This window comes from Chrysochloris asiatica, unplaced genomic scaffold (assembly GCF_000296735.1).
Source record: "Chrysochloris asiatica unplaced genomic scaffold, ChrAsi1.0 scaffold00045, whole genome shotgun sequence".
Taxonomy (NCBI): Eukaryota; Metazoa; Chordata; class Mammalia; order Afrosoricida; family Chrysochloridae; genus Chrysochloris; species Chrysochloris asiatica.
The window spans coordinates 7283406-7306427 of record NW_006408563.1 but is presented as its reverse complement, the minus strand read 5'-3'; the positions used below and the strand labels follow the sequence as shown (position 1 = coordinate 7306427).

At 36.2% G+C, this 23022-nt stretch overlaps 1 protein-coding gene across 1 annotated transcript in view; it reads left to right on the top strand.

Moving 5' to 3' along the window:
- The window catches only part of NBEAL1 (neurobeachin-like 1), a 244930-nt gene that overhangs the window by 173601 nt on the left and 48307 nt on the right, over positions 1-23022 (top strand). Inside the window, exons 32-40 of the mRNA XM_006862026.1 lie at positions 350-507; positions 4208-4332; positions 7278-7404; positions 10045-10193; positions 12073-12206; positions 18252-18353; positions 20418-20513; positions 21098-21222; positions 21718-21858. Coding sequence (XP_006862088.1) covers positions 350-507; positions 4208-4332; positions 7278-7404; positions 10045-10193; positions 12073-12206; positions 18252-18353; positions 20418-20513; positions 21098-21222; positions 21718-21858 — 1157 coding nt within the window. The remainder of the gene's footprint in view (positions 1-349; positions 508-4207; positions 4333-7277; positions 7405-10044; positions 10194-12072; positions 12207-18251; positions 18354-20417; positions 20514-21097; positions 21223-21717; positions 21859-23022) is intronic.

The following is a 23022-nucleotide window of genomic DNA, read 5'->3' as shown; positions in this document are numbered from 1 at the left end:
ATAGAGAGAGAGAGAGAGAGAGAGAGTGTGTCATATATGTGTGTGTATGTATATATATATAAAACTCTGGTAGCGTAGTGGTTACGTAGTTCTCTTATGCTGTTGTTGTTAAGTGCCAACATCTGTTCCACTTTACAGCAACCCTGTATAGGGTTTGCGAGGAACAACTGGTGAGTTTGAACCACCGACCTTGCAGCTCAAACTGACCTTGCAGTCCAGCGCATTATCTTGCAGTCCTACACCAGGACTATCTCATATGGCATGATTTTATTGGATCAGTTTTTTGGAATTATGGCATTAATACTTTATATAATATAAAGTGTTATTATTTATTTGCTATTTCTTTCAGGATTCCTTTGTGGGACCATTTAATCGAAAAGCCCGCCAAGAGAGCATGAGGTATAATAATATGCTTAAACAACTTAGTAGTCAACAGTTAGCCACTCTGAGATGCTGGAAGTCTATACAGCTGTATCTGACATGTGAAAGGGGACCTTGGGCTGAAAGGTAGGAATATATAAGTCATTCATTGTCTTTTTTACTTAGAATTTAGAACTTTTTGAGCCAATGACCCCTTTGCTCTAATTTTCCTTTTAAAAGTTTAGTTTATAGAGCTCAACTAGAAGAAGAAAGAAGAGGAAAAAAGAGAGTAATCTGATACAGTTTGATAACTTGACCTATACCTATGGATGCAGTAGCTCAAAAGAGGGAACAAATCTTTGCAGCGAGGATCACTCCCACCCCCTCCATACACAGAGTAGACAGGAATGGGCAACTTGGACATTAGCTACCCAAAATGGGGGGGGGAGGGTAGGGCGTTACAAAGGCAAGAAGTGACTGACTTAACAAGCTTTCAAGAGGTAGTCTAGATCCAGAGGGCTTGGAGGAAGCTAGAATCTCCACTGAGTAGTATCCAATCTGTCTGGGCAGGGCTGATGAAAGGAGATATGGATAGGTGCCTTGTGGTACAATAGTGAATAATTGTTATCAGGACTGACTGCAAGGGTTGGAAATGTAAAGGTGGACGTTTTGTAGCAAAAGGAAGGGAGTGATTGACTATGCAGTCCAGGAGCAGAGCTATCTGGAACCATCAAGGGAGAAAAGTGGAGTGCGAGACTCTACCCAGAGAAGCAGTGACGTCAGAGATGGAGGCAGAGATGATGACGTGGAGAGATGGAGCAGCTGGGGACTCTAGACCCAGGGAGAAGAACTGTGTGCTGACGACAGGGGTTGATGATACGTGGAGGGGATTGTAACCATGGCAATGAAACGATATACAATAGATATACAATAGGATGAATGTAAAGCTAATGTTCTCCCATGTAAACTATCACATAATTCACAATAAAACATTTTTTTAAAAAAGATTATAAAAGAATGACTTCAATTAATATAATTTTCTTTGTGTGAGTTATGGGTCTGGGATATTTAGAGGTTTGTGTGTATACATATGCCATCATGCAGTTGTTGCCATTTGTTTTTCTCTATTGTGATAGAAAGTTTATTGGGCTCTAGACTCTTAAGTACTTTCTTTCTTTATTTTTTTAAGTTTTTATTGTGAATTGAGTGATAGTGTACATGGGAGAACATCAGTTTTACACTCGTTTCATTGCAATGATTGCAGTCAACTTCGTGCATCATCATTCAACAGTATTTGTTTCCATTCCCTCTGGTTTTTGTTGTGGGTGTGATAGATGTACACAAAAACACTCAGTAGTATGCAATAATTTAAACAATCAAAGGACACATTCTGCAAGTCTGCCTCCTAGTCACCAGCTCTCAGTCCCTCTCTTTCCATAAATCTAGAGTCTTCAGCTGTTCTCTCTCTCCATGTCCCCATCTCTGCCTCCATCTCTGGTGTCCCTGCCTCTCTGGATAGGGTTCTTACATACGTTTTGAACCACTTTTTTTCTGCTGCCTTTTGAGCTAAGGTTAGTGATAGCTACCACACCGTCTCCTCACTTACTATCTTATTATCAAACATTTCACATTTTTGACGATTGTAAAAAATCCAGTATCTGACTGTACATTAATAGTATGCATCTGACAGCAGTGACCACTGAGGTGTAAGGCTAGAGTAACACTGGCTGTGATGGTTAAAGTTATGCATCAACTTAGCTGGACTGTGATTCTTAGTGGTTTGGCAGTTAAATAATGACATAATTTGTCAGGTATCATTGATTTAATCATCCTCCATTTTTGTCATCTGATGTGATTATTCTCCATTTTTGCCTAATTCTATTGTTCACATAATGACATGGTCTTGGAATTTAACCTCGTTGAGGAGTGGATGTGTTTGTTTTAGTATCTTAAAAGCAACAGTTTAGCAGATTCTAAGGTCAGTTATGTTATGCTGGACTTTCTTGTTTTTAACTATTGTGTATGTAATACACATGAAATTTTCCATTTTAACCATTTTGAAGTGTATGATTCAGTGGCATTAAGTCTGTTCACTTTAAGCTGAATGTTTATGCAGTTGTTACCATTGTTTAGCTCCAGAACTTCTTTGTCATCTCAAAAGGAAATTCCATATTAAACTAGAGTGTCATCTTCCTCAGCTCTTGGCAACTAGGATCTGCTTTTGTGTTTGCTTATTATTCTTGATAGCTCATGTGATTTAAGTCATACAACATGTGACTTTTTGTCTCTGACTAGTTAACACTTAGTGGTTTCTAATTCATCCATGCTGTAGTATGTGTCAACACTTTCTCTTTATGGCTGAATAATATTCCACTGTAAGGAAATAGCCCACATTGTGTCATTTGATTTGTTTTCATCTTTTGGCTATTGAGAATGGAATGTCTATGAACATTCATGTATATGTGTTTTAAACGGAACCTGGTTTTAATTCTTTTGGATATACATAGAAATGAAATTGCTGAATCATATAATTGTTTGTTGAACTTGGTATCTCACTGAGGTTTTCATTTGCATTTCCCCAGTGACTGAGGGAGGGAGCATGGTTCTGTAGGATAAGCACTGGACTGCAAATCACAAGATCAGTGGTTCAAGCACACCAATAGCTCCATGGAGAAAATGAAACTTCCTATTCCCACAAAGATTTACAGTTTCAGAAACCCTGTACAGGGTCATGAGTTGGAACCGACTTGAGAGCATTAACAACAACAACAATGGATAATTGTTTTTAGTATATTTTTTCATATGCTTGTTAGCCGTTTGTATATCTTATTTGGAGAAATGTCTATTTATGTCTTTTTGCCCACTTTTCAGTTGGGTTGTTTTTGTTGATCTTGAGTTTTGTTGTTGTTGTTGTTGTTAATTGCTATTGGTTCAGTTCTGACTTGTATCGATTTTGTGTGGGGTTTCTGAGAAGCGACTGGTGAGTTTGAACTGCCGACTTTGTGATTTGCAGTCCAGTACTTATTCTTACAGTGCCACAGTAGGACTCCTGTTGAGTTATTGTTGTTTTTGTGTAGTGCCATTGAGTCAGTTCCAACTCATAGCAATCCTGAATTAGGGTTTCCAAGAAGCAGCTGGTGGGTTTGAACTGCCATCCTTGTTGTTAGCAGTTCAGTGCTAACAGGTCCCTTGTTGAGTTATAGGAGTTCTTTATGTATTTTGGATAATCTTTTCAGATACGTGATTTACAAAATCACCCATTTTGTAGGTAGTCTTTTCACTTTCAAGGTAGTGCCTTTTGATGCACACAAATGACTAATTTTTATGTTCACTTTACCTATTTTTTTTTTCTATTATTGCTATGTGGTGAGTTTCATGAAGATTTACTTCTATAAATTTTTCTAAGATTTTTATTATATTAGTTCTTCTTATACTTTGTTTTTTGCTCCATTTGTAGTTATGTTATTTTTATGTGTAGTAAAGATTACTTCATTTTGAAAACTACATAGGGAATATGTAAGCTCATTTGTGTAACTAGTTAACAGCTTCTACTTAATCAATAAATAAGTAAAAAGATCTCAAGCTATAAATCTGAGCACTGGGTGCAAATCTAATTTCTTTCTGCTACCTGTAAACCATGTGGTATCTTGGGCAAATAATTTAATCTTTTTTTTGCTTCCGATCCTTATCTATGAACTGCTTTTGTACATACCCACTATGGTTTTTCTCAAATGAGATAATGAGTGTGCTAGTTTGTTGTTTTCGTTTTTTTAACGGTGCTAAAACAAATATAAAGTATTTGGTAATTTTTACATAGCTTTATTCGTTTACTTATAAATATTCATAGGAAGCAGAATCCAATTCACTGGAAACTAGCGAATGTAGAAAATTACTCCCGCATGAGACTTAAATTGGTGCCGAATTATAACTTCAAAACCCATGAGGAAGCTAGTGCCTTGAGAGATAATCTAGGTGAGTTCTAATGACTGTTTAATTAATTGTTCAGTAGACTGAGGGTGTTGATGGGGTTGGTTATTATTATTCTATTGTGTATGATGTATGGAAGGGAGTAACATTTTACAGTTGATGTTTAATTAGTTGTATGTGTTCAATGCTGAAACATTTGGCTTAAATCTAAGATTATGGTACATTTCAATTGATTATAATTTTTCAAAGAAAAAAATTAAATTATAGAATTATACTATACTTCATATGAATTTTGCTGTATCACTTGCATCCGTTATGGTATAGTGAAACAAAGTCCTCTTGCCTTAGATTTGGTCAAGACTTGTTGTTGTTAAGTGCCATTGAGTCGATTACGACCCATAGTGACCCTGTATAGGATTTCCAAGGAGTAGCTGGTGAGCTTGAACCGCCGGCCTTTCAGTTCAAACAGCTTTACAGTCTAGGGCGTTAACCCACAGTACCACACCGGGACGCCTGGCAAAGACTTAGGCTAATGTTAATTGTAGAATTCTTAAACCATTATACCTTTCTATTATAACCTGCTCTTATAGAACTCTAAACACTTAGTATTGTAGATGGACCCATGTCATTTTCTGACATATAATTCTTAAAGTTACATATTAGCAAGGTTTCAAAACAAATTGTAGTTTTTGTTGTGTTTTACCCTTTATATTTTGACAAATCTTTAGGTCATTTTTTCCTTTCTAACTTTCTGACTTGCCATCTCTCTTGTTTTGAAGACAGATTTCCTAAATACCCCAAAATCTTGATTGTCAAGAGTCATTAGAAGTTATGTTTACCAATTATAGCTCTTATACCATAGATACCAGACAACTTATGTTCAACGAGTAGGTCAAAGATGAAATAACTAGAAGTTTTAAACTAACTTTTTAAAAATACTTCAATACACTGGCTAATGTAATTGATGCCATAAAATTAATTAAAAGATGCCAACCATTTAGGGTCTTGCATTAACAAATAAATCAGAATAAATGATTTTCTTTAATTAAAATACTGACCTTGACTTTGATACAAATATAATTATACTAACCATTGCCATTGAGTTGATTCTGACTCTGAGTGACTCGATAGGACAAAGTAGAAATCCATAGGGTTTTATGAGACTTAAGTTTTACAAGAGCTGACAAGCCTCATTTTTCTTTTTTAGTGAGTCTGGTGGGTTTGAACTATCAATCTTGCTATTAGCCCAGTGCTTAACCCACTGTGCCACTAGTGCTCGATAACAATTACATTAAAGTGTGTTTTATGTAGGAACAGCTCATGGTGTTCATCATCTTCCTATGTATACTCAGTGACTGTCATACTTTGTCTACGCCCTCTATATTCTTATCATCTAAAAGAAATCTTTTAGTTAACAACTTCAAGTATTTAAGGAACTTTGTTTTATTATTTTTAAAACTTTTTATTGTGAATTGAGTGAAGGTTTACAGAGTAGATCATCACTTTGAGATTCAAAAAGGCATATACTTTACTTCATTACATAATTACAATCCCCTACATACCTCAACAGTTATCAGTATTTACATCTATTCACTTTAACTATTGCGTTCCTACCTGTATCTCGCACTACCTTCATCTTTCCTCTGCTAGCCTCTCTCTTGTTGTACGTTGTTTGCCTTGTCACTCATATTAACATATGTCTATTCACTAGCCCAAGGAGCTCTGGTAGTATAGTGGTTACAAATCAGGCTGTGAACCGCAAGATCAGCAGTTCAAAACTACCAGCTGTTCCATGGGAGAAAGATGAGGCTTTCTGCTCCCGTAAAGATGTATAACCTCGGAAACCCTGTATAGGGTCGCCACTATGAGTCGGAACCAGCTCCACAGCACTTAACAACAACAACAACATTCTCTAGCCAAGAATAATATTTACAACATTGGTCTCATACAATATTTGTTATTTTGTGATTAACTAATTTCACTCAGCGTAATGTCACAGATTCATCATTTTTCTGCAATATTTTGTAGTAATACATTGTGTGTAGGTACCAAAGTTTGTTTAACCATTCATCTATTGATGGGCATTTAGGCTGTCTCCATCTTTTTGGTATGTCTCTTGTAGACAACATATTGAAGAATCCTGTATTCTTACCTAGTCTGCTCTTTCTGTCTCTTGACTGGTACCTTTAATACATTTGCATTCATTGTAATTATCAATAGATAATGAATTGATGTCATTTTTCTGTGTGTGGTTATTTTGGTGTGGTACTGCAGGATTCTTTGTTCCATCTAATTTTCTATGCTAAGTTCACCTTGTGAGTTTTCTTCTCATTTTCATTTCTGTGGGAGAAAGATGTGGCAATTTGCTTCTGTAGAGATTTGCAGTTTTTTGAAGATACAGGGCAATTCTACCCTGTCCAGCAAACCATGAGTTGGAATTAACTTGATGCCAATGGATTTGGTTTTGGGTTTCTATATATATCAGAGTTACTTATTAGTGCTCCAGAAAAGAACAGCGCAACCATTGGTCTACATCTTATCTTCCAGTTAATGACAAATTGTCACATTACTCTTTCTTAGTGTTCCTTTGCTATAAATATATTCTAAAAATAGTTCTGTTTTATTCTGAAAATCAGAATAATGCATCTTTGCCTTAATTTTTGAGATGCTTTAAAATTTAATAGAATCAAAGAAAGTACAACATCTATTTTGGGAAAAAAATATTAAAACTAGATACCATGGTTTACTTCTTTTACAAATGTATCATAGTTTTATGAGTCGCTATCAAGCATCATAAGTTATTTTAAGTCATATTTTAAAACTTTTCTATAGTAAATCACTTAACTTTTTAATCTTAGAAAATTTCAAGATAAGTACCTCTTCAATTTGTAATATAATTTTATTATATTATTAACATTAAGAAATTCTACTAGCACTATAACATAGTTTTCTCTCACTTAGTGTTTAATAAATACTTGGTGTTTGAGCAGGTATCCAGCACTCACAGCCTTCCAGTGACTCATTGCTTTTGGAAGTCGTGAAACAAGTGAAAGTTAATGATATGGAGGAAGATAAATTAGACCTTCCTGAGGATGACATTACAGCCAGAGTGAATATGTATGTATAATAAGTATTTGAAAAAAATTTTAAATGATTGCTTCTGAGATAAGGGCTTGTGAAATTTTTGAAGAGATTTGCTTGAGATTATAATGCCATGTAAAGAAACGGTTAGGAGTTTATATCTTTGTAACCTGGATTAGTGAGAAAAAAATTTTCAGGAAAGAATTTATGGAACATCTAAGGCATATTGAAGAACAGACAGTGAAAGCCCAGAGAGAATAGATGTGTAATAAGAATATTAATGGTTTACATTCAGAAGACTCCTCAAGTAAAGGAATATTAAAGAATTTAAGGAAGATAAAACATAAAAAGTATAGAGCATCCTTATCAAGACGTAATTTCACATCAGTCATCTTTAAGGCAAAGGACACTCAAGGTTTGTTGTTGTTGTTGTTTTCATTTCAAATAAAGCTTTCCCAGGCTGTCTTAAAATATATGTGTTTGTTGTAAATCCTAACCTATGCCTGTGGTATTATAATTCCATTTGGGATTAGGTTGTCTTTGTTATGATAGTGAGGCAGGGCTTGGATAGGATGTGTTTTGAGCCAATCTCTTACAAGGTATAAAGGAAGCATAGTAAGGAAGCAAGGTGGAGAAGATAGATGTCAAGCCAAGCAACATGGAGATAGCCCCAGAACCAGGAACAAGCTAAAGAGATAAGTACCTTCATCTAGAGACAACAGAGAAAGAAGGAGATAACAATGTTAATTTGGACTTCTTCTAAATTGTGAGAAAATAAATGTCTTTATTAAAGGCCACCTATTTGTGGCATTTCTATTATAGCAGCACTAGATTACTTAGGTGCACCTGCCTCAGCCATGGTATTTTCAGTAGCTTCATACCCCCCGTGGATTGGTGCATTGACAGTAGCAGTGGACTCAGGCATAACAACAATTGTGAGGATAGTTCAGGAACAGGCAGTGTTTTATTCTTTTCTGCATAGGGTCACTATGAGTCTGAACTGACTTGACAGTACTTAACAACACAGATAACTAAGGCAGAATTTGATATTGGAAGAGTCAGGTACTGCTCTAACAGATAGCTAAAACATGCAAGCAGTCTGGAATTAGGTAATGAGTAGAGACTGCAAGACTGTTACAGTGTCTAACACTAAGGGCAAAATACAGAATGATACAGAAAGCATCAAAAGATGGAGGGTATACACAGAGTCACTGTACCAAAAAGAAATGGTTGATGTTCAACCATTACAAGAGGTAGTATATGATCAAGAACCAATGATAGTGAAGGAAGAAGCCCAAGCTGCACTGAAGGCTTCTGGAATTGATGGAATACAAATTGCAATGTTTAAACAAACTGATACAGCACTGAAAGCCTCACTCACTCATCTATGCCAAGAAATCTGAAAGACAGCTACCTATCTGGCCAACCAACTGGAGAAAAATCCATGTTTGTGTCCATTCCAAAGAAAAGTGACCCAACACAATGCAGTAATTATTGAACAACGTATCACCACTCACCCACTGCCATTAAGTTGATTCTGACTCATAGTAACCCTATGTAGAATTTCTAGTGCTGTAAATCTTTACAGGAACAGAAAGCCTCCTCTTTCTCCCACAGAGTGGCTGGTGGATTTGAACTGCTGACTTTGTTGTTAGCAACCCAATGTGTAACCCTCTCTGCCACCAGTGCTCATTAATACCACATGCAAGTAAAACTTTATTAAAGATAGTTTAAGGCAGCTCTCCAAAAATAAAAGGCCAATAAGTGCATGAAAAATGCCCCGTTTCTTGTCACGGGGAATGGTAGAATGGTGATGCCCTAATTTAAATTAGTGCTTCAATAAATATTTTCAAAATGCCATTGAAGTGCAGATTTCTATTAACAGATTCATGTATTTTCTAGGCCATACCATGTCTCCCAAAATATCTCATAAAATAACATGACTAGTACTGCTGCTCTGGTAGCATAGTGGTTACGAATCGGGCTGCGATCCTTAAAGTCAGCGGTTTGAAACTACCAGCAGCTCCGCGGGAGAAGGATGAGGCTTTTTACTCCCGTAAAGATTTATACCCTCGGAAACCCTGTACAGGGTCACTATGGGTCGGAAATGACTCGATGGCACATAACAACAACAACAGTACTGCTGCATGTTTGACCTCTGGCAGTACTACTTAAGTCTTTACTATAGTTTATATTAATTGTTGTTGTTGCTAGATGGCATTGAGTCGGTTCCGATTCATAACAACCCTGTATAGGAGTTCCGAGGAGCAGCTGGTGGGTTTGAACTGCCAACTTTGTGCTTTGCAATACAATGCTGATCCTATGATGCACATCAGGAGTCCATAGTTTATATTAATAGGCAACATAAATGAAAATGTAAAGCATTTTTATGAAACTATTTTGTAATAAAAAATATGTAGACAATATGTGGGAATTCAAAAAGTTCATGGAAAATGGAATTAAGAGATAATGAAATTTTTTTCATGAACTTTTTGAGTCCCCTTGTATTTATATAATTTAAGATACACTAGACTATTTCTTGTAGGTAATTCAAATATTCTTCCTTGGGCAATTTTTTTACAGACATGATATTTATTTGAATATGGTATTCTTTCTATTTAAGCAGAATATAAATTATTGGGGTGTTTTTAGTTTATTTGTTGTTGTTTTCTACAGTGACGAGCAAGAAGAACAAGATCAAAAAGAAAAATTGGTGTTGATAGAAGACTGTGAACTTATTACAATAATTGATGTAATTCCTGGCAGATTAGAAATCACTACTCAACACATTTACTTCTATGATGGCAGCATTGAAAAAGAAGATGGTGAGGAGTTCTGTGAGAATATATTTTGTTGGTCAGTAATTAGGTTACCAGTTTCTGAATCATGGATGAGAAGGAAAGCAGTAAGACAAGACGATGAAAATGTAGTTGTCTATGTAAAAGGAGAAATTGACATTTAGTATAGGGTTAAATTTATCATTTAATAATGTATTGAAGGAAATGCTTTTATTTTTTCTTATTAATATGCTTTAAAAGATTTGAGGGCATCACTATTAACATATGAAATATAATCTTAATGCATACTTTTCATGCATACTTATTAGTATAGGTTTCTTACCTAATCCTTTATGTAAGTATGATTAAATTTAAGATGCCAGCATAAAGCAAAAGTGGAAAATATGAGATGATAATATTCAGATTTACTCTCTAGTTTCTTTGTAAAGCAGAATAGCTATAGAATTTTTTTTAAATAATAAAATACAATTTAAACATCTAGTAAATTTAGTAAATGTTTTTATGACATAGAAATTGAATTCTTTTTCTCATGTGCTACTTTTGTCAGCAATTGGAGATATTTCCTGCATAATACAAGTAACTTTATTTTTTATTTTATTTTATTTTGTTTTTTAACTTTTTCATGTGCGTTGAGTGAACTTTAACAGACAAGATCATCAGCTTTACATTCAACAAATCATGTACTTTGTTTCATCTCAGTGGTTACAGTCTCCTCTGTGCAACAATTATCCTACTTCCTCCCTGTGCTTTCCCTTTTACATCTTATATTTCACAAATGGATAAAACAGAAATATTTGATGTACACATTCAAAACAAAAAATATTCATTTAAATGTCCTAAGGGTATATTCTGCAAGGCATCCTCCTGCCTGCAGGCACAGAGCCTTTACTCAGTCCATGGGCCTAGAGCCCGCAGGTGTTCTATCTCTCCATGTCATCACCGCTGCCACTGTGCTGTCTTCGCTTTTCTAGGTAGGATCTCACATTCCACTCCTGCTCTTTCTTCTTGATGGTTGTGGGATCCTCTGTTCCTGAAATGATTTATTCCCCTCTTACAGTTATATATCTTCTATAATTACAGTTGTAACAAACACAATTAATCCTACTAACAATTACTCACAATTGAATCATAAAATTCTATCAGAATCATACCCCATCCCCTTTTTACCAGAGCCATCTGGAAGAGAGAAAAACTATTCTTTGGGGATGGTGCCTTACCCTCTTCATTCTGAAACTAAGCACACTCATGAAAGGTTGTAGGCCAGCCACTTCATGCCTTTATAGCGCCCCCCCCCCCATTTTTGATAACCAATGTTTAGATTGCCCATCTCTATCTTCCCAGTGCACTGAGTAAACAAGCTTGTTACTTGATATGAAGACTCCTTCCATTGTATTTGGAATTGTGAGCGACTGCATCCATAAACAAAGTTCCAGTTCATCAAATTGTAGCGGTTTATACTTGCTCACAGTATCAAGCATCTTTACTTCATCTGGTCAAATTCTGATCAGCTAGCCATCCAATCTAGGTTAAAGGGTACTAGCTGCAAGTTTGGTAGTTCATGCACACCTCCTTGCACTTCAGACCACCTGGCCACTTCACTCAGCTCTAGCCCCAAGTTGCTAGATCAGTGCCCATGAACTACGGAGTTCACATATATCCCTTCAGACCAGCCAGGCTTTCCTCTTCTCTCTCATCTGTGAAACATGGCCAAACTCAGCTCATGTCTTCATTGCTGCATTTCCCCCACTTCCACTTACAAGTAGACTCAGGTGATTACCAGCAAACATAGTATATGCTTGTAGGTCCCCTTTGAGTTTCATTCTTAGAAGGCAGTTTTCCCTGATGGGCTGACTTTTCTATAAATAACTACATGGCACCTGAATCACAAGATTTCTTCTGTTTTTAGGAATAGGTTTTGATTTCAAGTGGCCTCACTCACAAGTTCGAGAGATCCACCTGCGGCGTTACAATTTAAGGAGGTCAGCCCTTGAGATTTTTCATGTCGACCAATCCAACTACTTTCTCAATTTCAAAAAAGAGGTGTGTAAAATGCTAACTTCTTGGAAGCTCTTGAGTGTTAGCTTGAAGTACTGCCCAAGCTAATGAACTCTAACAGAACTTTAGATTGTACTCTGGTCAGGTCAGAATATTAGATGAAAAATGTATATCTAGGGGTATGAGTGTCATATGAATTTTAGTTGGGGTTTATATTTGATTGTTGGGAGGGGAACTATGGATAGAAGAGCTATATCAAGTAAATTGACTGTCGCAGTTCTACACTGGGTGGCTAGGAGTCTGAACATACACACACACACACTAGGGTGAGTCAAAAGTTTACTGCACTCTGGCTGTAGAATTTATTTTAATCAGCTTTTAGAAAAGACAAATACATCATTTTTCAACATAATCACCTTACTTTTCAGTATACTTTGTCCATGTGTCAACAAGCTTTTGTATTCCCTTATTCAAAAATGCTTTCAGCTGAGCTGTGAGCCATGAATGAACCACTCTCTTCACTTCTTCATCAGAGGTGAATCTTCATCTTTAAAGGGCTACTTAAAGGGGACCAAACAGGTGAAAGTCTGATGGAGCAAGATCAGGATTTTAGGAAGGATGCCCTTACCATCACAAAATGAAGTTTTTGCAGAGTATCAGAAGTTCAGTCAGAGGGGTGTGTGCAGACATGCATTGTCATGCAAGATCACAGCACCCTTGGATAGCAGTTCTCTGTGTTTAATCTGAAGTTTAGGCTTCAGCTCTTCAGTGAACATCTCACTGTAATGAGTACTGTTGATTGTTGAACTTTTCTTGATAGTGTTCCAATACATGAACTTTGAGAATCCCAGAAAACTGTAAACATCAATTTTCCAGCTTATGGTTGACTTGAACATTTTCTTGGTTGGCAATTGAGGATGTTTCCATTCATACTTCACCAATTACTTTCAGGCTCCTACTGACAAATCCATGTCTCCTCACCAATAAGATTTTTTTACAGAAACTTTTACCTTCCTTGGAGTATTGGTCCAAATTTTGTTTGCAGCTGGCTACGCTCACCCTGAATGGTAAGTGCTGATAAGACAGTGCAGCCAATAGAAATTTTAATATATAACTGAATGTGGATACTTTTTGACTCACTCTTGTGTATGTGTGTTGTGTCGTCAAGTCAGTTCTGACTCATCAACATACACACATACATGTATTATGTATGTATATGTGCGTGTGCACACACACATATACATAAGGGTGAGTCCAAAATTATCCACACTATTTATGTTAAAACTTCTGTTGATTGCAGTGTCTTATCAACACTTTCCACTCAGAGTCACTGCTGTGCAGGTGTGAGCATGGCCATCTGCAAACAAAATTTGGACCAATACTCAAAGGAAGGTAAAAGTTTCTGTAAAAAAAATAATTGTTACTAGTGAGAAACATGGATTTGTTACTATGAGCCTGAGAGTAAACAGTAGAGTATGAAACGGAAACATCCTCAATCGCTGACCAAGAATATGTGTGTGTGTATATGTATGTATATGTATATATGTGTGTGTGTATATATATGTATATATGTAGATAAAGAAGGCATCTCATAATGAGTCTTAGCCAATTAGGTGTCTTACATAGAGTATCAGATTTTGATGTAATATTCCATATATATGATACAGTTGTATTTATGAAAATTTTCGTTGATAAGTACTGTCGAGTTGATTCTGACTTATACGCAGAGCAGAATAAAACATTATCTGATCCTTACAGTTGTTGTCACATTTGAGCCCATTGCTGCTGCCATGTGTCAGTCCATCTCATTGTATGTATGGGGGGGCGGTCTTCGTTTTTCATGAATTCTGCATTTTACAAAGCAAGATGTCCTTGTCCAAGGACTTTCCCTCCTGATACTATGAACTATGAGAAAAGAAGTCTCACCATCCTGGCTTCTAAGGCACATTCTGGCTGTACTTCTTTCAACACAGATTTGTGTGTTCTTCCGGCAGTCATGGTACTTTTAATATTCTTCTACAACACCACAATTCAAATGCATTGGTTCTTCTATGATCTTCCTTAATCACTTTAAACTTTCACATGCATATGAAGCTGTTGAAAATACCATGGCTTTCATAAGGCGAACCTTAGTCCTTTAACTGACACCTTTGCAGGTTAACACTTCAAGCAGATCTTGTGCAGCAGGTTTGTGTAATGTAGTATGTTGTTTGATTTCTTGACTGCTGCTTCCATGAGTGTTGATTGTGCAGCTAAGCAAAATGAAGTCTTTGACAACTTCAATCTTTTCTCCATTTATCATGATGTTATTTATTGGTCCAGTGTTGAGGATTTTTGTATTCTTTATATTGAGGTACAATCTATATTAGAGGCTACAGTCTTTGATCTTCATTAGTATTTTAAGTCCTCTTGTCTTTAAACTAGCAGGTTGCATCATCTGCATATTTCAGATTGTTAATGAGTCTTCCTCTAATCCTGATGCTACGTTCTTCAAATAATCTAGCTTCTAAGATTATTTGCTTGAATTATTATTCTCAGATTATTTTCTTCAAATAATCTAGCTACTCAGATTATTTGCTCAGATTGGGTAAGTATGGTGAAAGGATACAACCCTGGCACACACCTTTTCTGATTTTAAACCTTTCAATATTCCCTTGTTCTTTTTTGACAACTGCCTCTTTTTCTATGTACAGATTCCCCAGGAGCACAATTAAGTTTTGGAATACCCATTCTTCACAGTGTTACCATGTTTGTCATGATCTACAGAAACAAAAGCCTTTGCATAGTCAATAAAGCACAAGTAAACATCTACTTTCAGACAAGATTCATTTGATGTCAGCAACGATATCCCTACTTTAACATTCTCTTTTGAATCTAGCTTGAATTTCTAGCAGTTCCTTGACAGTGTACTGTTGAAATCATTATTAAATTATATTCAGCGAGACTTTACTTGGTGATAATACTGATATTGTTAGATGATTTTAGCATTCTATTGGGTCACCTCTCTTTGGAATGGGCACAAATAAGGATCTTTTCCAATTGGTTGGCCAGGTGGTTGTCTTCCAGATTTCTTGAGGTAGATGTTAGCACCTCCAGTGTTGCATCAGTTTGTTGAAGTGTTTCAGTCTGTATTCCATCAATTCCTGGGGAGCCTTAGTTTTTGCCAATACCTTCAATGATTCTTGTATTCCTCCCTTCAGTACCATTGGTTCTTGATCATAAGCTATACCTCATGAAATGGGTGAGTATCAACCAATTCTCAGTAAAGTCACTCTGTTTTTCTTCCATCTTCTTCCTGTCTGCATCATTCAGTATTTTGTCCATAGAATTCTTCAATATTACAGGTTGAGAAGCTTGAATTTTTTCTTCAGTTCTTTTAGTTTAAGAAATGGCTGATCGTGTTCTTCCGTTTTGGTTTTCTAACTCCAGGTCTTTGTACATTTTATTATAATACTAGACTTTATTTTCTCAAGCTATTTTTGAAATTTTCTATTTAGCTCTTTTACCTCCTTAATTTCTTCCATTTGCTGTAGCTTTGCTATTCTCAAGAACGAGTTTTAGAGTCTCTCTGGCATCCATTTTGGTCTTTTCTTTCTTTCCTGTCTTTTTAATGACCTTTTGCTTTCTTCATGTATGGTATTCTTGATGTGATGCCACAACACTTCTGGTCTTTGGTCATTAGGATCTAATCTTTTGAATCTGTTCTTGAAATGGTCTCTAGATTCAAGTGGGATATGTTCAAGGTCATCTCTTGGCTTAATTGCTTTAATTTTCTTAAGCTTTAGCCTGAGCTTGCGTATGAGTTGTTAATGGTCTTTTCCACAGTTGGCCCCTGGCCTTCTTTTGGCAGATGGCATTGAAGATTCACCTGTCACCTTCACAAATGTAGTGAATTTAATTCCTGTGTATTCCATCTAGTGAGATCCATATGTACAGTCACTTTTTATGTTGTTTGCAAAATTTTGTCATGCAATCTCCAGAGCTATTTCTATCACCAAGGGCATGTTTTCTATCTACTGATCCTTCCCTTTTGTTTCCAACCTTTGCATTCCAATCACTCGTAATTACAGTGTTCTTTTGCTATTCATAATGTATAGCAAATTAGGTTTCCATTTAACAATTTTTATACAGATTTTTCCATGACATTGGTTACGTTTTTTTACAAAGAGTCAAAATTCTCATTTTTTTATTGTTCTGTGTCCATTAGTATAGCTTTCCTGTTCCTCCTTTGCTGTTGTTGTTAAGTGCCATTGAGTCGGTTCTGACCCATAGCAACCCTGTATAGGTTTTCTGAGGAACAACTGGTAAACTTGAACCACCAACCTTGCGGTTCAAACAACTTTGCAGTCCAACGCATTAACCCACAGCAGCAGAGTGTCATTTTTATTTTAGAGTAGATGTTGACTGTTTGATCTCATGTAGTTTAAGGAAGCTCAGTACTTCGTAACTGAGGTTATTTAGATGAATGGTGACCACTGAGAGTGAGTGACTTCCAAGTTCTAAGTTCAGATTGTATCTTAGGATGATAGTTTCAGATATTTGTCTGGTCTTTGTCTTTTAATTGTGGCATTTTATTTTTTTAGGAATTTGAGTTTCGTTCTACATTTTCCTCCCTTTTTATCTAGAACCTCCTATTGTATATCTGGTGAGAATTGTCAATAGAAGTACCCAGGCACCATCCATTTTCTGGTCTCAGGCTAGATGAGTGTCATGTAATTTTCAAAGTATGTTTGTATGAAATACCTATTCTTCACTATAAACATCATTCATTTTTTTTATAGATGAGAAAATTGAATCTCATTACTTTTCATATATATAGTGGTTGATGGTTTTGCACCGACTCATAGCTGCCCTGTATAGAGTTTCTAAGGTTGCATATCTTTATGGAAATAGAAAGCCTGATCTTTCTCCCGTGGAGAGATAGATGGATTCGAACTGCTGACCTTGAGGTTGGCAGCCCAACTCATAACCCACATTGCCATATTGTTAAGTGTTGTTGGACTGGTTCTGATTCATAGTGACTCTACATATGGTTTCTGAGGCTTTGAATCTTTGCAGGAATAGAAAGCTTCTACTTTCTATTATAGTAGCTCTGGTAGCATAGTGATTATGAATCGGGCTGTGAACCGCAAGGTCAGCAGTTCGAAACTACCAGCTGTTCCACAGGAGAAAGATGAGGCTTTCTGCTCCCATAAAGATTTACAGCCTCAGAAACCCTGTACCAAGGTCGCTATGAGTCGAAACCGACTCCACGGCACATAACAACAACAACAACAACTTTCACACATAGAGCAGCTAGTTGGCTTGAACTGCTTGCTGGTCTTGTGTTTTGTAGTCCATTGCTTATCATATGGATCCATAATAGATGTGAATAATTCATATTCCTGAGGATAAATATTTACAAGTGAAACTCAGTAAATTAAATGATGTATCAACATGGTTAGTAAATGGTAAAACTGAATTTGGACTAGACTTAAACAGTATTCTGATTTAAAGTCAAATGATATTTTTAGCACATAACTTTTTCTAAAAATAGACTCGTGTAGTATAGAAGTGAACACTATAATTCGATCTTCCTATTACATAACTTTTTCTAAAAATAGACTCGTGTAGTATAGAAGTGAACACTATAATTCGATCTTCCTATTACATAACTTTTTCTAAAAATAGACTCGTGTAGTATAGAAGTGAACACTATAATTCGATCTTCCTATTACATAACTTTTTCTAAAAATAGATTAATACAGTATAAAAGTGAAAACTGTAATTCGTCATTAATTTGAAATGTCCAGAATAGGCAAATGCATTAGAGACATAAGGCAGATTTGGGGTTGCCAGGGAATGAGAGGGAGGGGGAATTGTCGAGTGCCTGTTAATGTGTATAGAATTTCTTTTGAGGAGAATGAAAATGTTCTATAATTGTGGTAATAGTTGTACAACTATGTGGGGATATACTAAAAACCACTGGACTTTATATTTTCAAAGGGTAAATTTTATTGATATGTGAATTATATCAGTAAATCTGTTGTAGAAACCATAGCCAAATTTATCTTGATGAATTTTTATGATATTAAATGCTATTTTTTATAGGTTAGAAACAGAGTCTATAGCAGACTGTTGTCACTTCATTCTCCAAACAGTTATGGCACCAGATCACCACAGGAGGTCTTCAAAGCCTCAGGATTGACTCAGGTGGGAAATTTTATAGGCACTGTGCTGGTGTTCATTTTTTATCTCAGATTTTTGCTTAAAAGTAAAACATGCCTTTTCTGATTATTTTATTTTGATTATTATAACTAGTATTTTCCCCTTCATATTGGCCTTTTGAATTCTCTTTGAATCATGCTTTGTTCCCTTCACACACAGTATCTCCCCTCTCCCATGCCATTCATTTCATACATATGGCCTATGGATTCTTTGTCTTTAATGATTTTCTTTTTTTTTTTTTTAAAGTAATGTGCTTTCTTTATTAATAATAATAAAAGATCATGTACAAGATCAAATTCAGGAAAATATTTGTAATGCCACGGGAAAAAAGCAGATACAATTCCCAGTGTATATTTTTTTCACCTATATCCCAGAATCAATGAAGTTTGCACTGCAAAAAGCCAAGTGAAAACTATTGTTTAGTTTTTATTTTTTAGCTTTCCAGTTTGTTAGGTTGTTGCCAAGTGCCATCTAGCTGGTTCTGACTCATAGCGACCATGTGTAGGATTTCCAAGAAACAGCTTGTGGGTTTCAACTGCTAACCTTTTGCTTAGCAGTCCAGTTCTGAATTTATAGCCCACACCAAGATTGTTGTTGTTATGTGTCGTTGAGTTGCTTCCAACTCATAACGAGTCTGTATAGGGTTTCTAAGAAGCAGCTGATGAGCTTGAACTACCGACCTCGTAGTTCAAACCAACCTTGCAGTCCAGCGCATTAACTCTTAGCGCAACACCAGGACTCTACACCAAGATGCCAAGATTGATAGTCCCTTAATCAGGGTCTCTGTCATCTGACTCCTTCCTTCTATATATCCATTGATTTTTCTAAAGAATTAGTTTCATTCAGAAGCCATCAACAGTTCTTTTCCGTTGTCTGTGAAATAAGCTGTATTTTGTAAAGTACTTTCCCTGTTGCTTATGGAATAAATTTTATTCATTAAAATAATAATTCTTTAAATTGACACTCTTTGTTGTTCAGTGCTGTAGAATTGGTTCCGATCCATAGCGACCCTGCATAGGGCTTCTGAGGAGCAGCTGGTGAGCTTGAACCGTTGACTTTGTGGTTCAAACTGACTTTGCAGTCCAGCACATCAACCCACAGCTCCACCTCAGGACTCTCTGGTGGTGGTGGTTATGTGCCGTGGAGTCAGTTCTGACTGATAGTGAGTGACCCTGTATAGGGTTTCCAAGATTGTAAATCTTTAAGGGAGCAGAAAGCCTCACCTTTCTCCCACAGAACAGCTGGTAGTTTCAAACTGCTAATCTTGAGGTTAACAGTTCCACTATGCTACCAGAGCACTTTAGGACTCCCTATAACCATTATTAAAGGACTTTCTATAAGGTCTATGGCACTGTGGGTTAATGCACTGGATTGCAAGATCAGTTTGAACTGCAAGGTGACGGTTCAGATGCACCTTGGAAACCCTATACAGGGTTATTATGAGTCAGAACTGACTCGGTGGCACTTAACAACAAACATTAGGTATTTATATAGTGATTAATTTCTCACCCTTCCCCATAGGTATATCCTTTGTTCATCTCCCACAGTAAAACTAAAAGTGAATGTTACTCAGTCAGCAGAAGTGCTAAATATACTCAAACTATGTAGAATAATTTGCAAACTAGGTACAATAAGGTGATTAAAAGAAAATAATGATTATCTCTGGCTTTAGAATGTTTAGTATCCAATGTAGCAAAATCCCCTATACAATTTCTATAAAGGCATTCTAGAATTAACATTTTTTGGGTTATCAAAATATTTATTTAATTGAAAAAAAAAACAACAGTTCTTATGAAGACACTGTAGACTGTGGTATAAGATACATGTTGACTTTTTTGTTCCTTTTCTAGAGCCTAATTTTTAAAAGAAAACAAATTTTGGATAATTACATTGATTGAGCTCCTTGTTTTGCAGTTTTTAAAAGCATCATTCCTTTTATTATAAAAATGATAGAGATAGTGGGACACAAGATTATGCTGTAATTTTTGTGCTGATTTCTAAGAAATGTACACTATTTGAATTTGATTTTACTCTTTTTGTGCTATCTAGAAATGGGTGAACAGAGAGATATCAAATTTTGACTACCTCATTCATATAAATACAGTGGCTGGAAGGACCTATAATGACCTTGCACAGTATCCAGTGGTAAGTTTTTACATAAATCTAGTAAATATGAAATTGTCTTTCAGTTTTACAATGCACCAAATTATATGCACATGTTACTTAATTATTTGATTAGAAAAAATACATAAAACTGTTCTTGCCTTTCTTTATATTTTCTCCCATGCTATTTTCAAGAAGCATATGTACATGATTGGAGCAAAGTTGCTTTGTAGGATAAGCACAGAATTGTGAACCACAAGATCAGCAGTTCAAGCCCACCAACCGCCCTGTGGGGGAAACATGAGGCTTTCTGCTGTTGCTAAATTTAAAAGCCTTGGGAACCCTATACAGGGGATATGAGTCAGAGCTAGCACGACAGCACTTAACAACACAACAGCAAAATATAAACATGAAGAAGAATTTTTAAATAAAGGAATTTTTCTTTAAGCTTATTGAAAATATTCCAGGACAATTCTGGTTATTGAACTAAGAATGAATAAACATATGCATAGGATAAAAAGTATTTTTAAATACTATCACTTTTTAGGTAAACAATTGACATTAGATATAGGGATATTAAATACTATAGGAAGGAATATCTGAATTGTAAATTGTGGTTCTTTTAGTTTCCCTGGATTTTACAAGACTATACTTCAGAAGATTTGGACCTTAATAATCCCACAGTATTTCGAGATCTTTCCAAACCTATTGGAGTTGTTAATGATAAAAATGCCAAAGCCATGCGAGAAAAGTAAGTACGTTTTATTTCTTTTGAAAGATATACATGGCTTGTTTGAATTAATATTGATTTTTGCTATGACAGACCAAATGTTATTTTTTTGAATGAACGCCTATCAGAGTAAGATAATTGCTGAACTCAGTTTACTTTAAAATGTCTCAGTTACCCTTCAAGTATGTTCATTCTTAACTCCACTGTTACTGAGTTGATTCCAACTCATAGCAGTCCTGTTGTTGTTGCTGTGTTGTTGAGTTGCTTAAGACTTACAGCAACCTTGTATAGGGTTTTGAAGAGTGGCTGGTGAGTTTGAACTGCTGACCTTGCGATGCAAACCAACTTTGGGGTCCATTGCTTATCGCTACAGTGCCACATACCTGGCTCAGAGTAAATGCAGATCATTCTGTGTATTCCTTTCTTTACTAAATTTAAGTTGATATTACTCAGTGTTTATTTTCACCTTGTAATAATTTCTTCTAGAAGTTGTAAAATGTTAGTTTATTTTTCCAGATATGAAAACTTTGAGGACCCACTAGGAACTATTGATAAATTTCATTATGGTACTCATTATTCCAACTCTGCTGGAGTCATGCACTATCTTCTTCGTGTAGAACCGTTCACCGGCCTTCACATCCAGCTTCAGAGTGGAAGGTATGTTTTGGGTACATAAGATACTTTCCTATGACTATACTGTATGTTAGTGTTTAAGACCATTTGTCCCTATGCTTCTATTGTATAAGGGGGAGAACATTGGTTTTACATTCGTTCTATCATATATCATCTCATTGCCATGGTTACAATCCCCTCCATGCAATCCTTCCCCCATGCCCCCCAGGTCTTCAGCACACAGTCGCTCTCCCTCTCTGGATCTAAAGTCTCCAGCTGCTCCATTGCTCCACGTCATCATCTCTGGCTCCATTTCAGGCATCACTGCTTCTCTGGGTAGGGTCCCGCTCTCTGCTCAGAAGATGGTCCTAGGGACCTCCACTCCTAGACTGAAAAGTTAACCACTCCCCTCCTTGCTATAAAATGTCTACCTTTACATTTTCAACCCTCACAATCAGTCCTGATAACAGTTATTCACTATTGTATCACAAGAGACCCGTCATTGCATCAGCCCCGGCTAGTCAGATTGAATACTACTCACTGGAGGTTCTACCTTCCTCCAGGTCCTCTGGATCTAGGTTCCCTCTTGAAAGCTTGTAAGCCAGTCACTTCTTGCCTTTGTAGCCCCCCACCCAGGGGCCAAGTGCTTTTATACTTTCTTCTAGTAGGCATTGATTCACATAGTACCTATAGATAAAAATCGACTATGCCAAACTAGTTGAGAACTGGTCACTTGAGCTGACTTACACAAATGACTTGTAAGAATAATTCCTTTTTACTGTTAACTCAGTGTACCTTTGTGATTCTTACTGGTTTCAAGGACCTACCAGAGATTAGAGTTGGATATAATTCAGATCTAGATTCAAGACATCTGCTAGAGATTCAAACCTAACCAGTACCTCTGTAGTCCTGCTAAAAGTGTTTACTTAGCAAGAAGGAAGAATGAGGACGCTCACGTTGTCAGCAGCAGTTCAACCAAGTTTAGGATAGCATTGTATTAACATAGTGTCTATTACTATTATAGCTAATCTATTTTTTACATTTTCATAATGGTCCTAAGAAATAAACTTCTCCACTGTTCTCCTATTTGTCTTCCATGTGTCTTCCTACTTATTCATCTTTTGTCTCCATGTTGCTTATTCTTTTTTTTTTTTTTTTTTTTAAGGTTTTTATTGTGGATTGAGTGAAAGTTTACAGGGCACATCATCA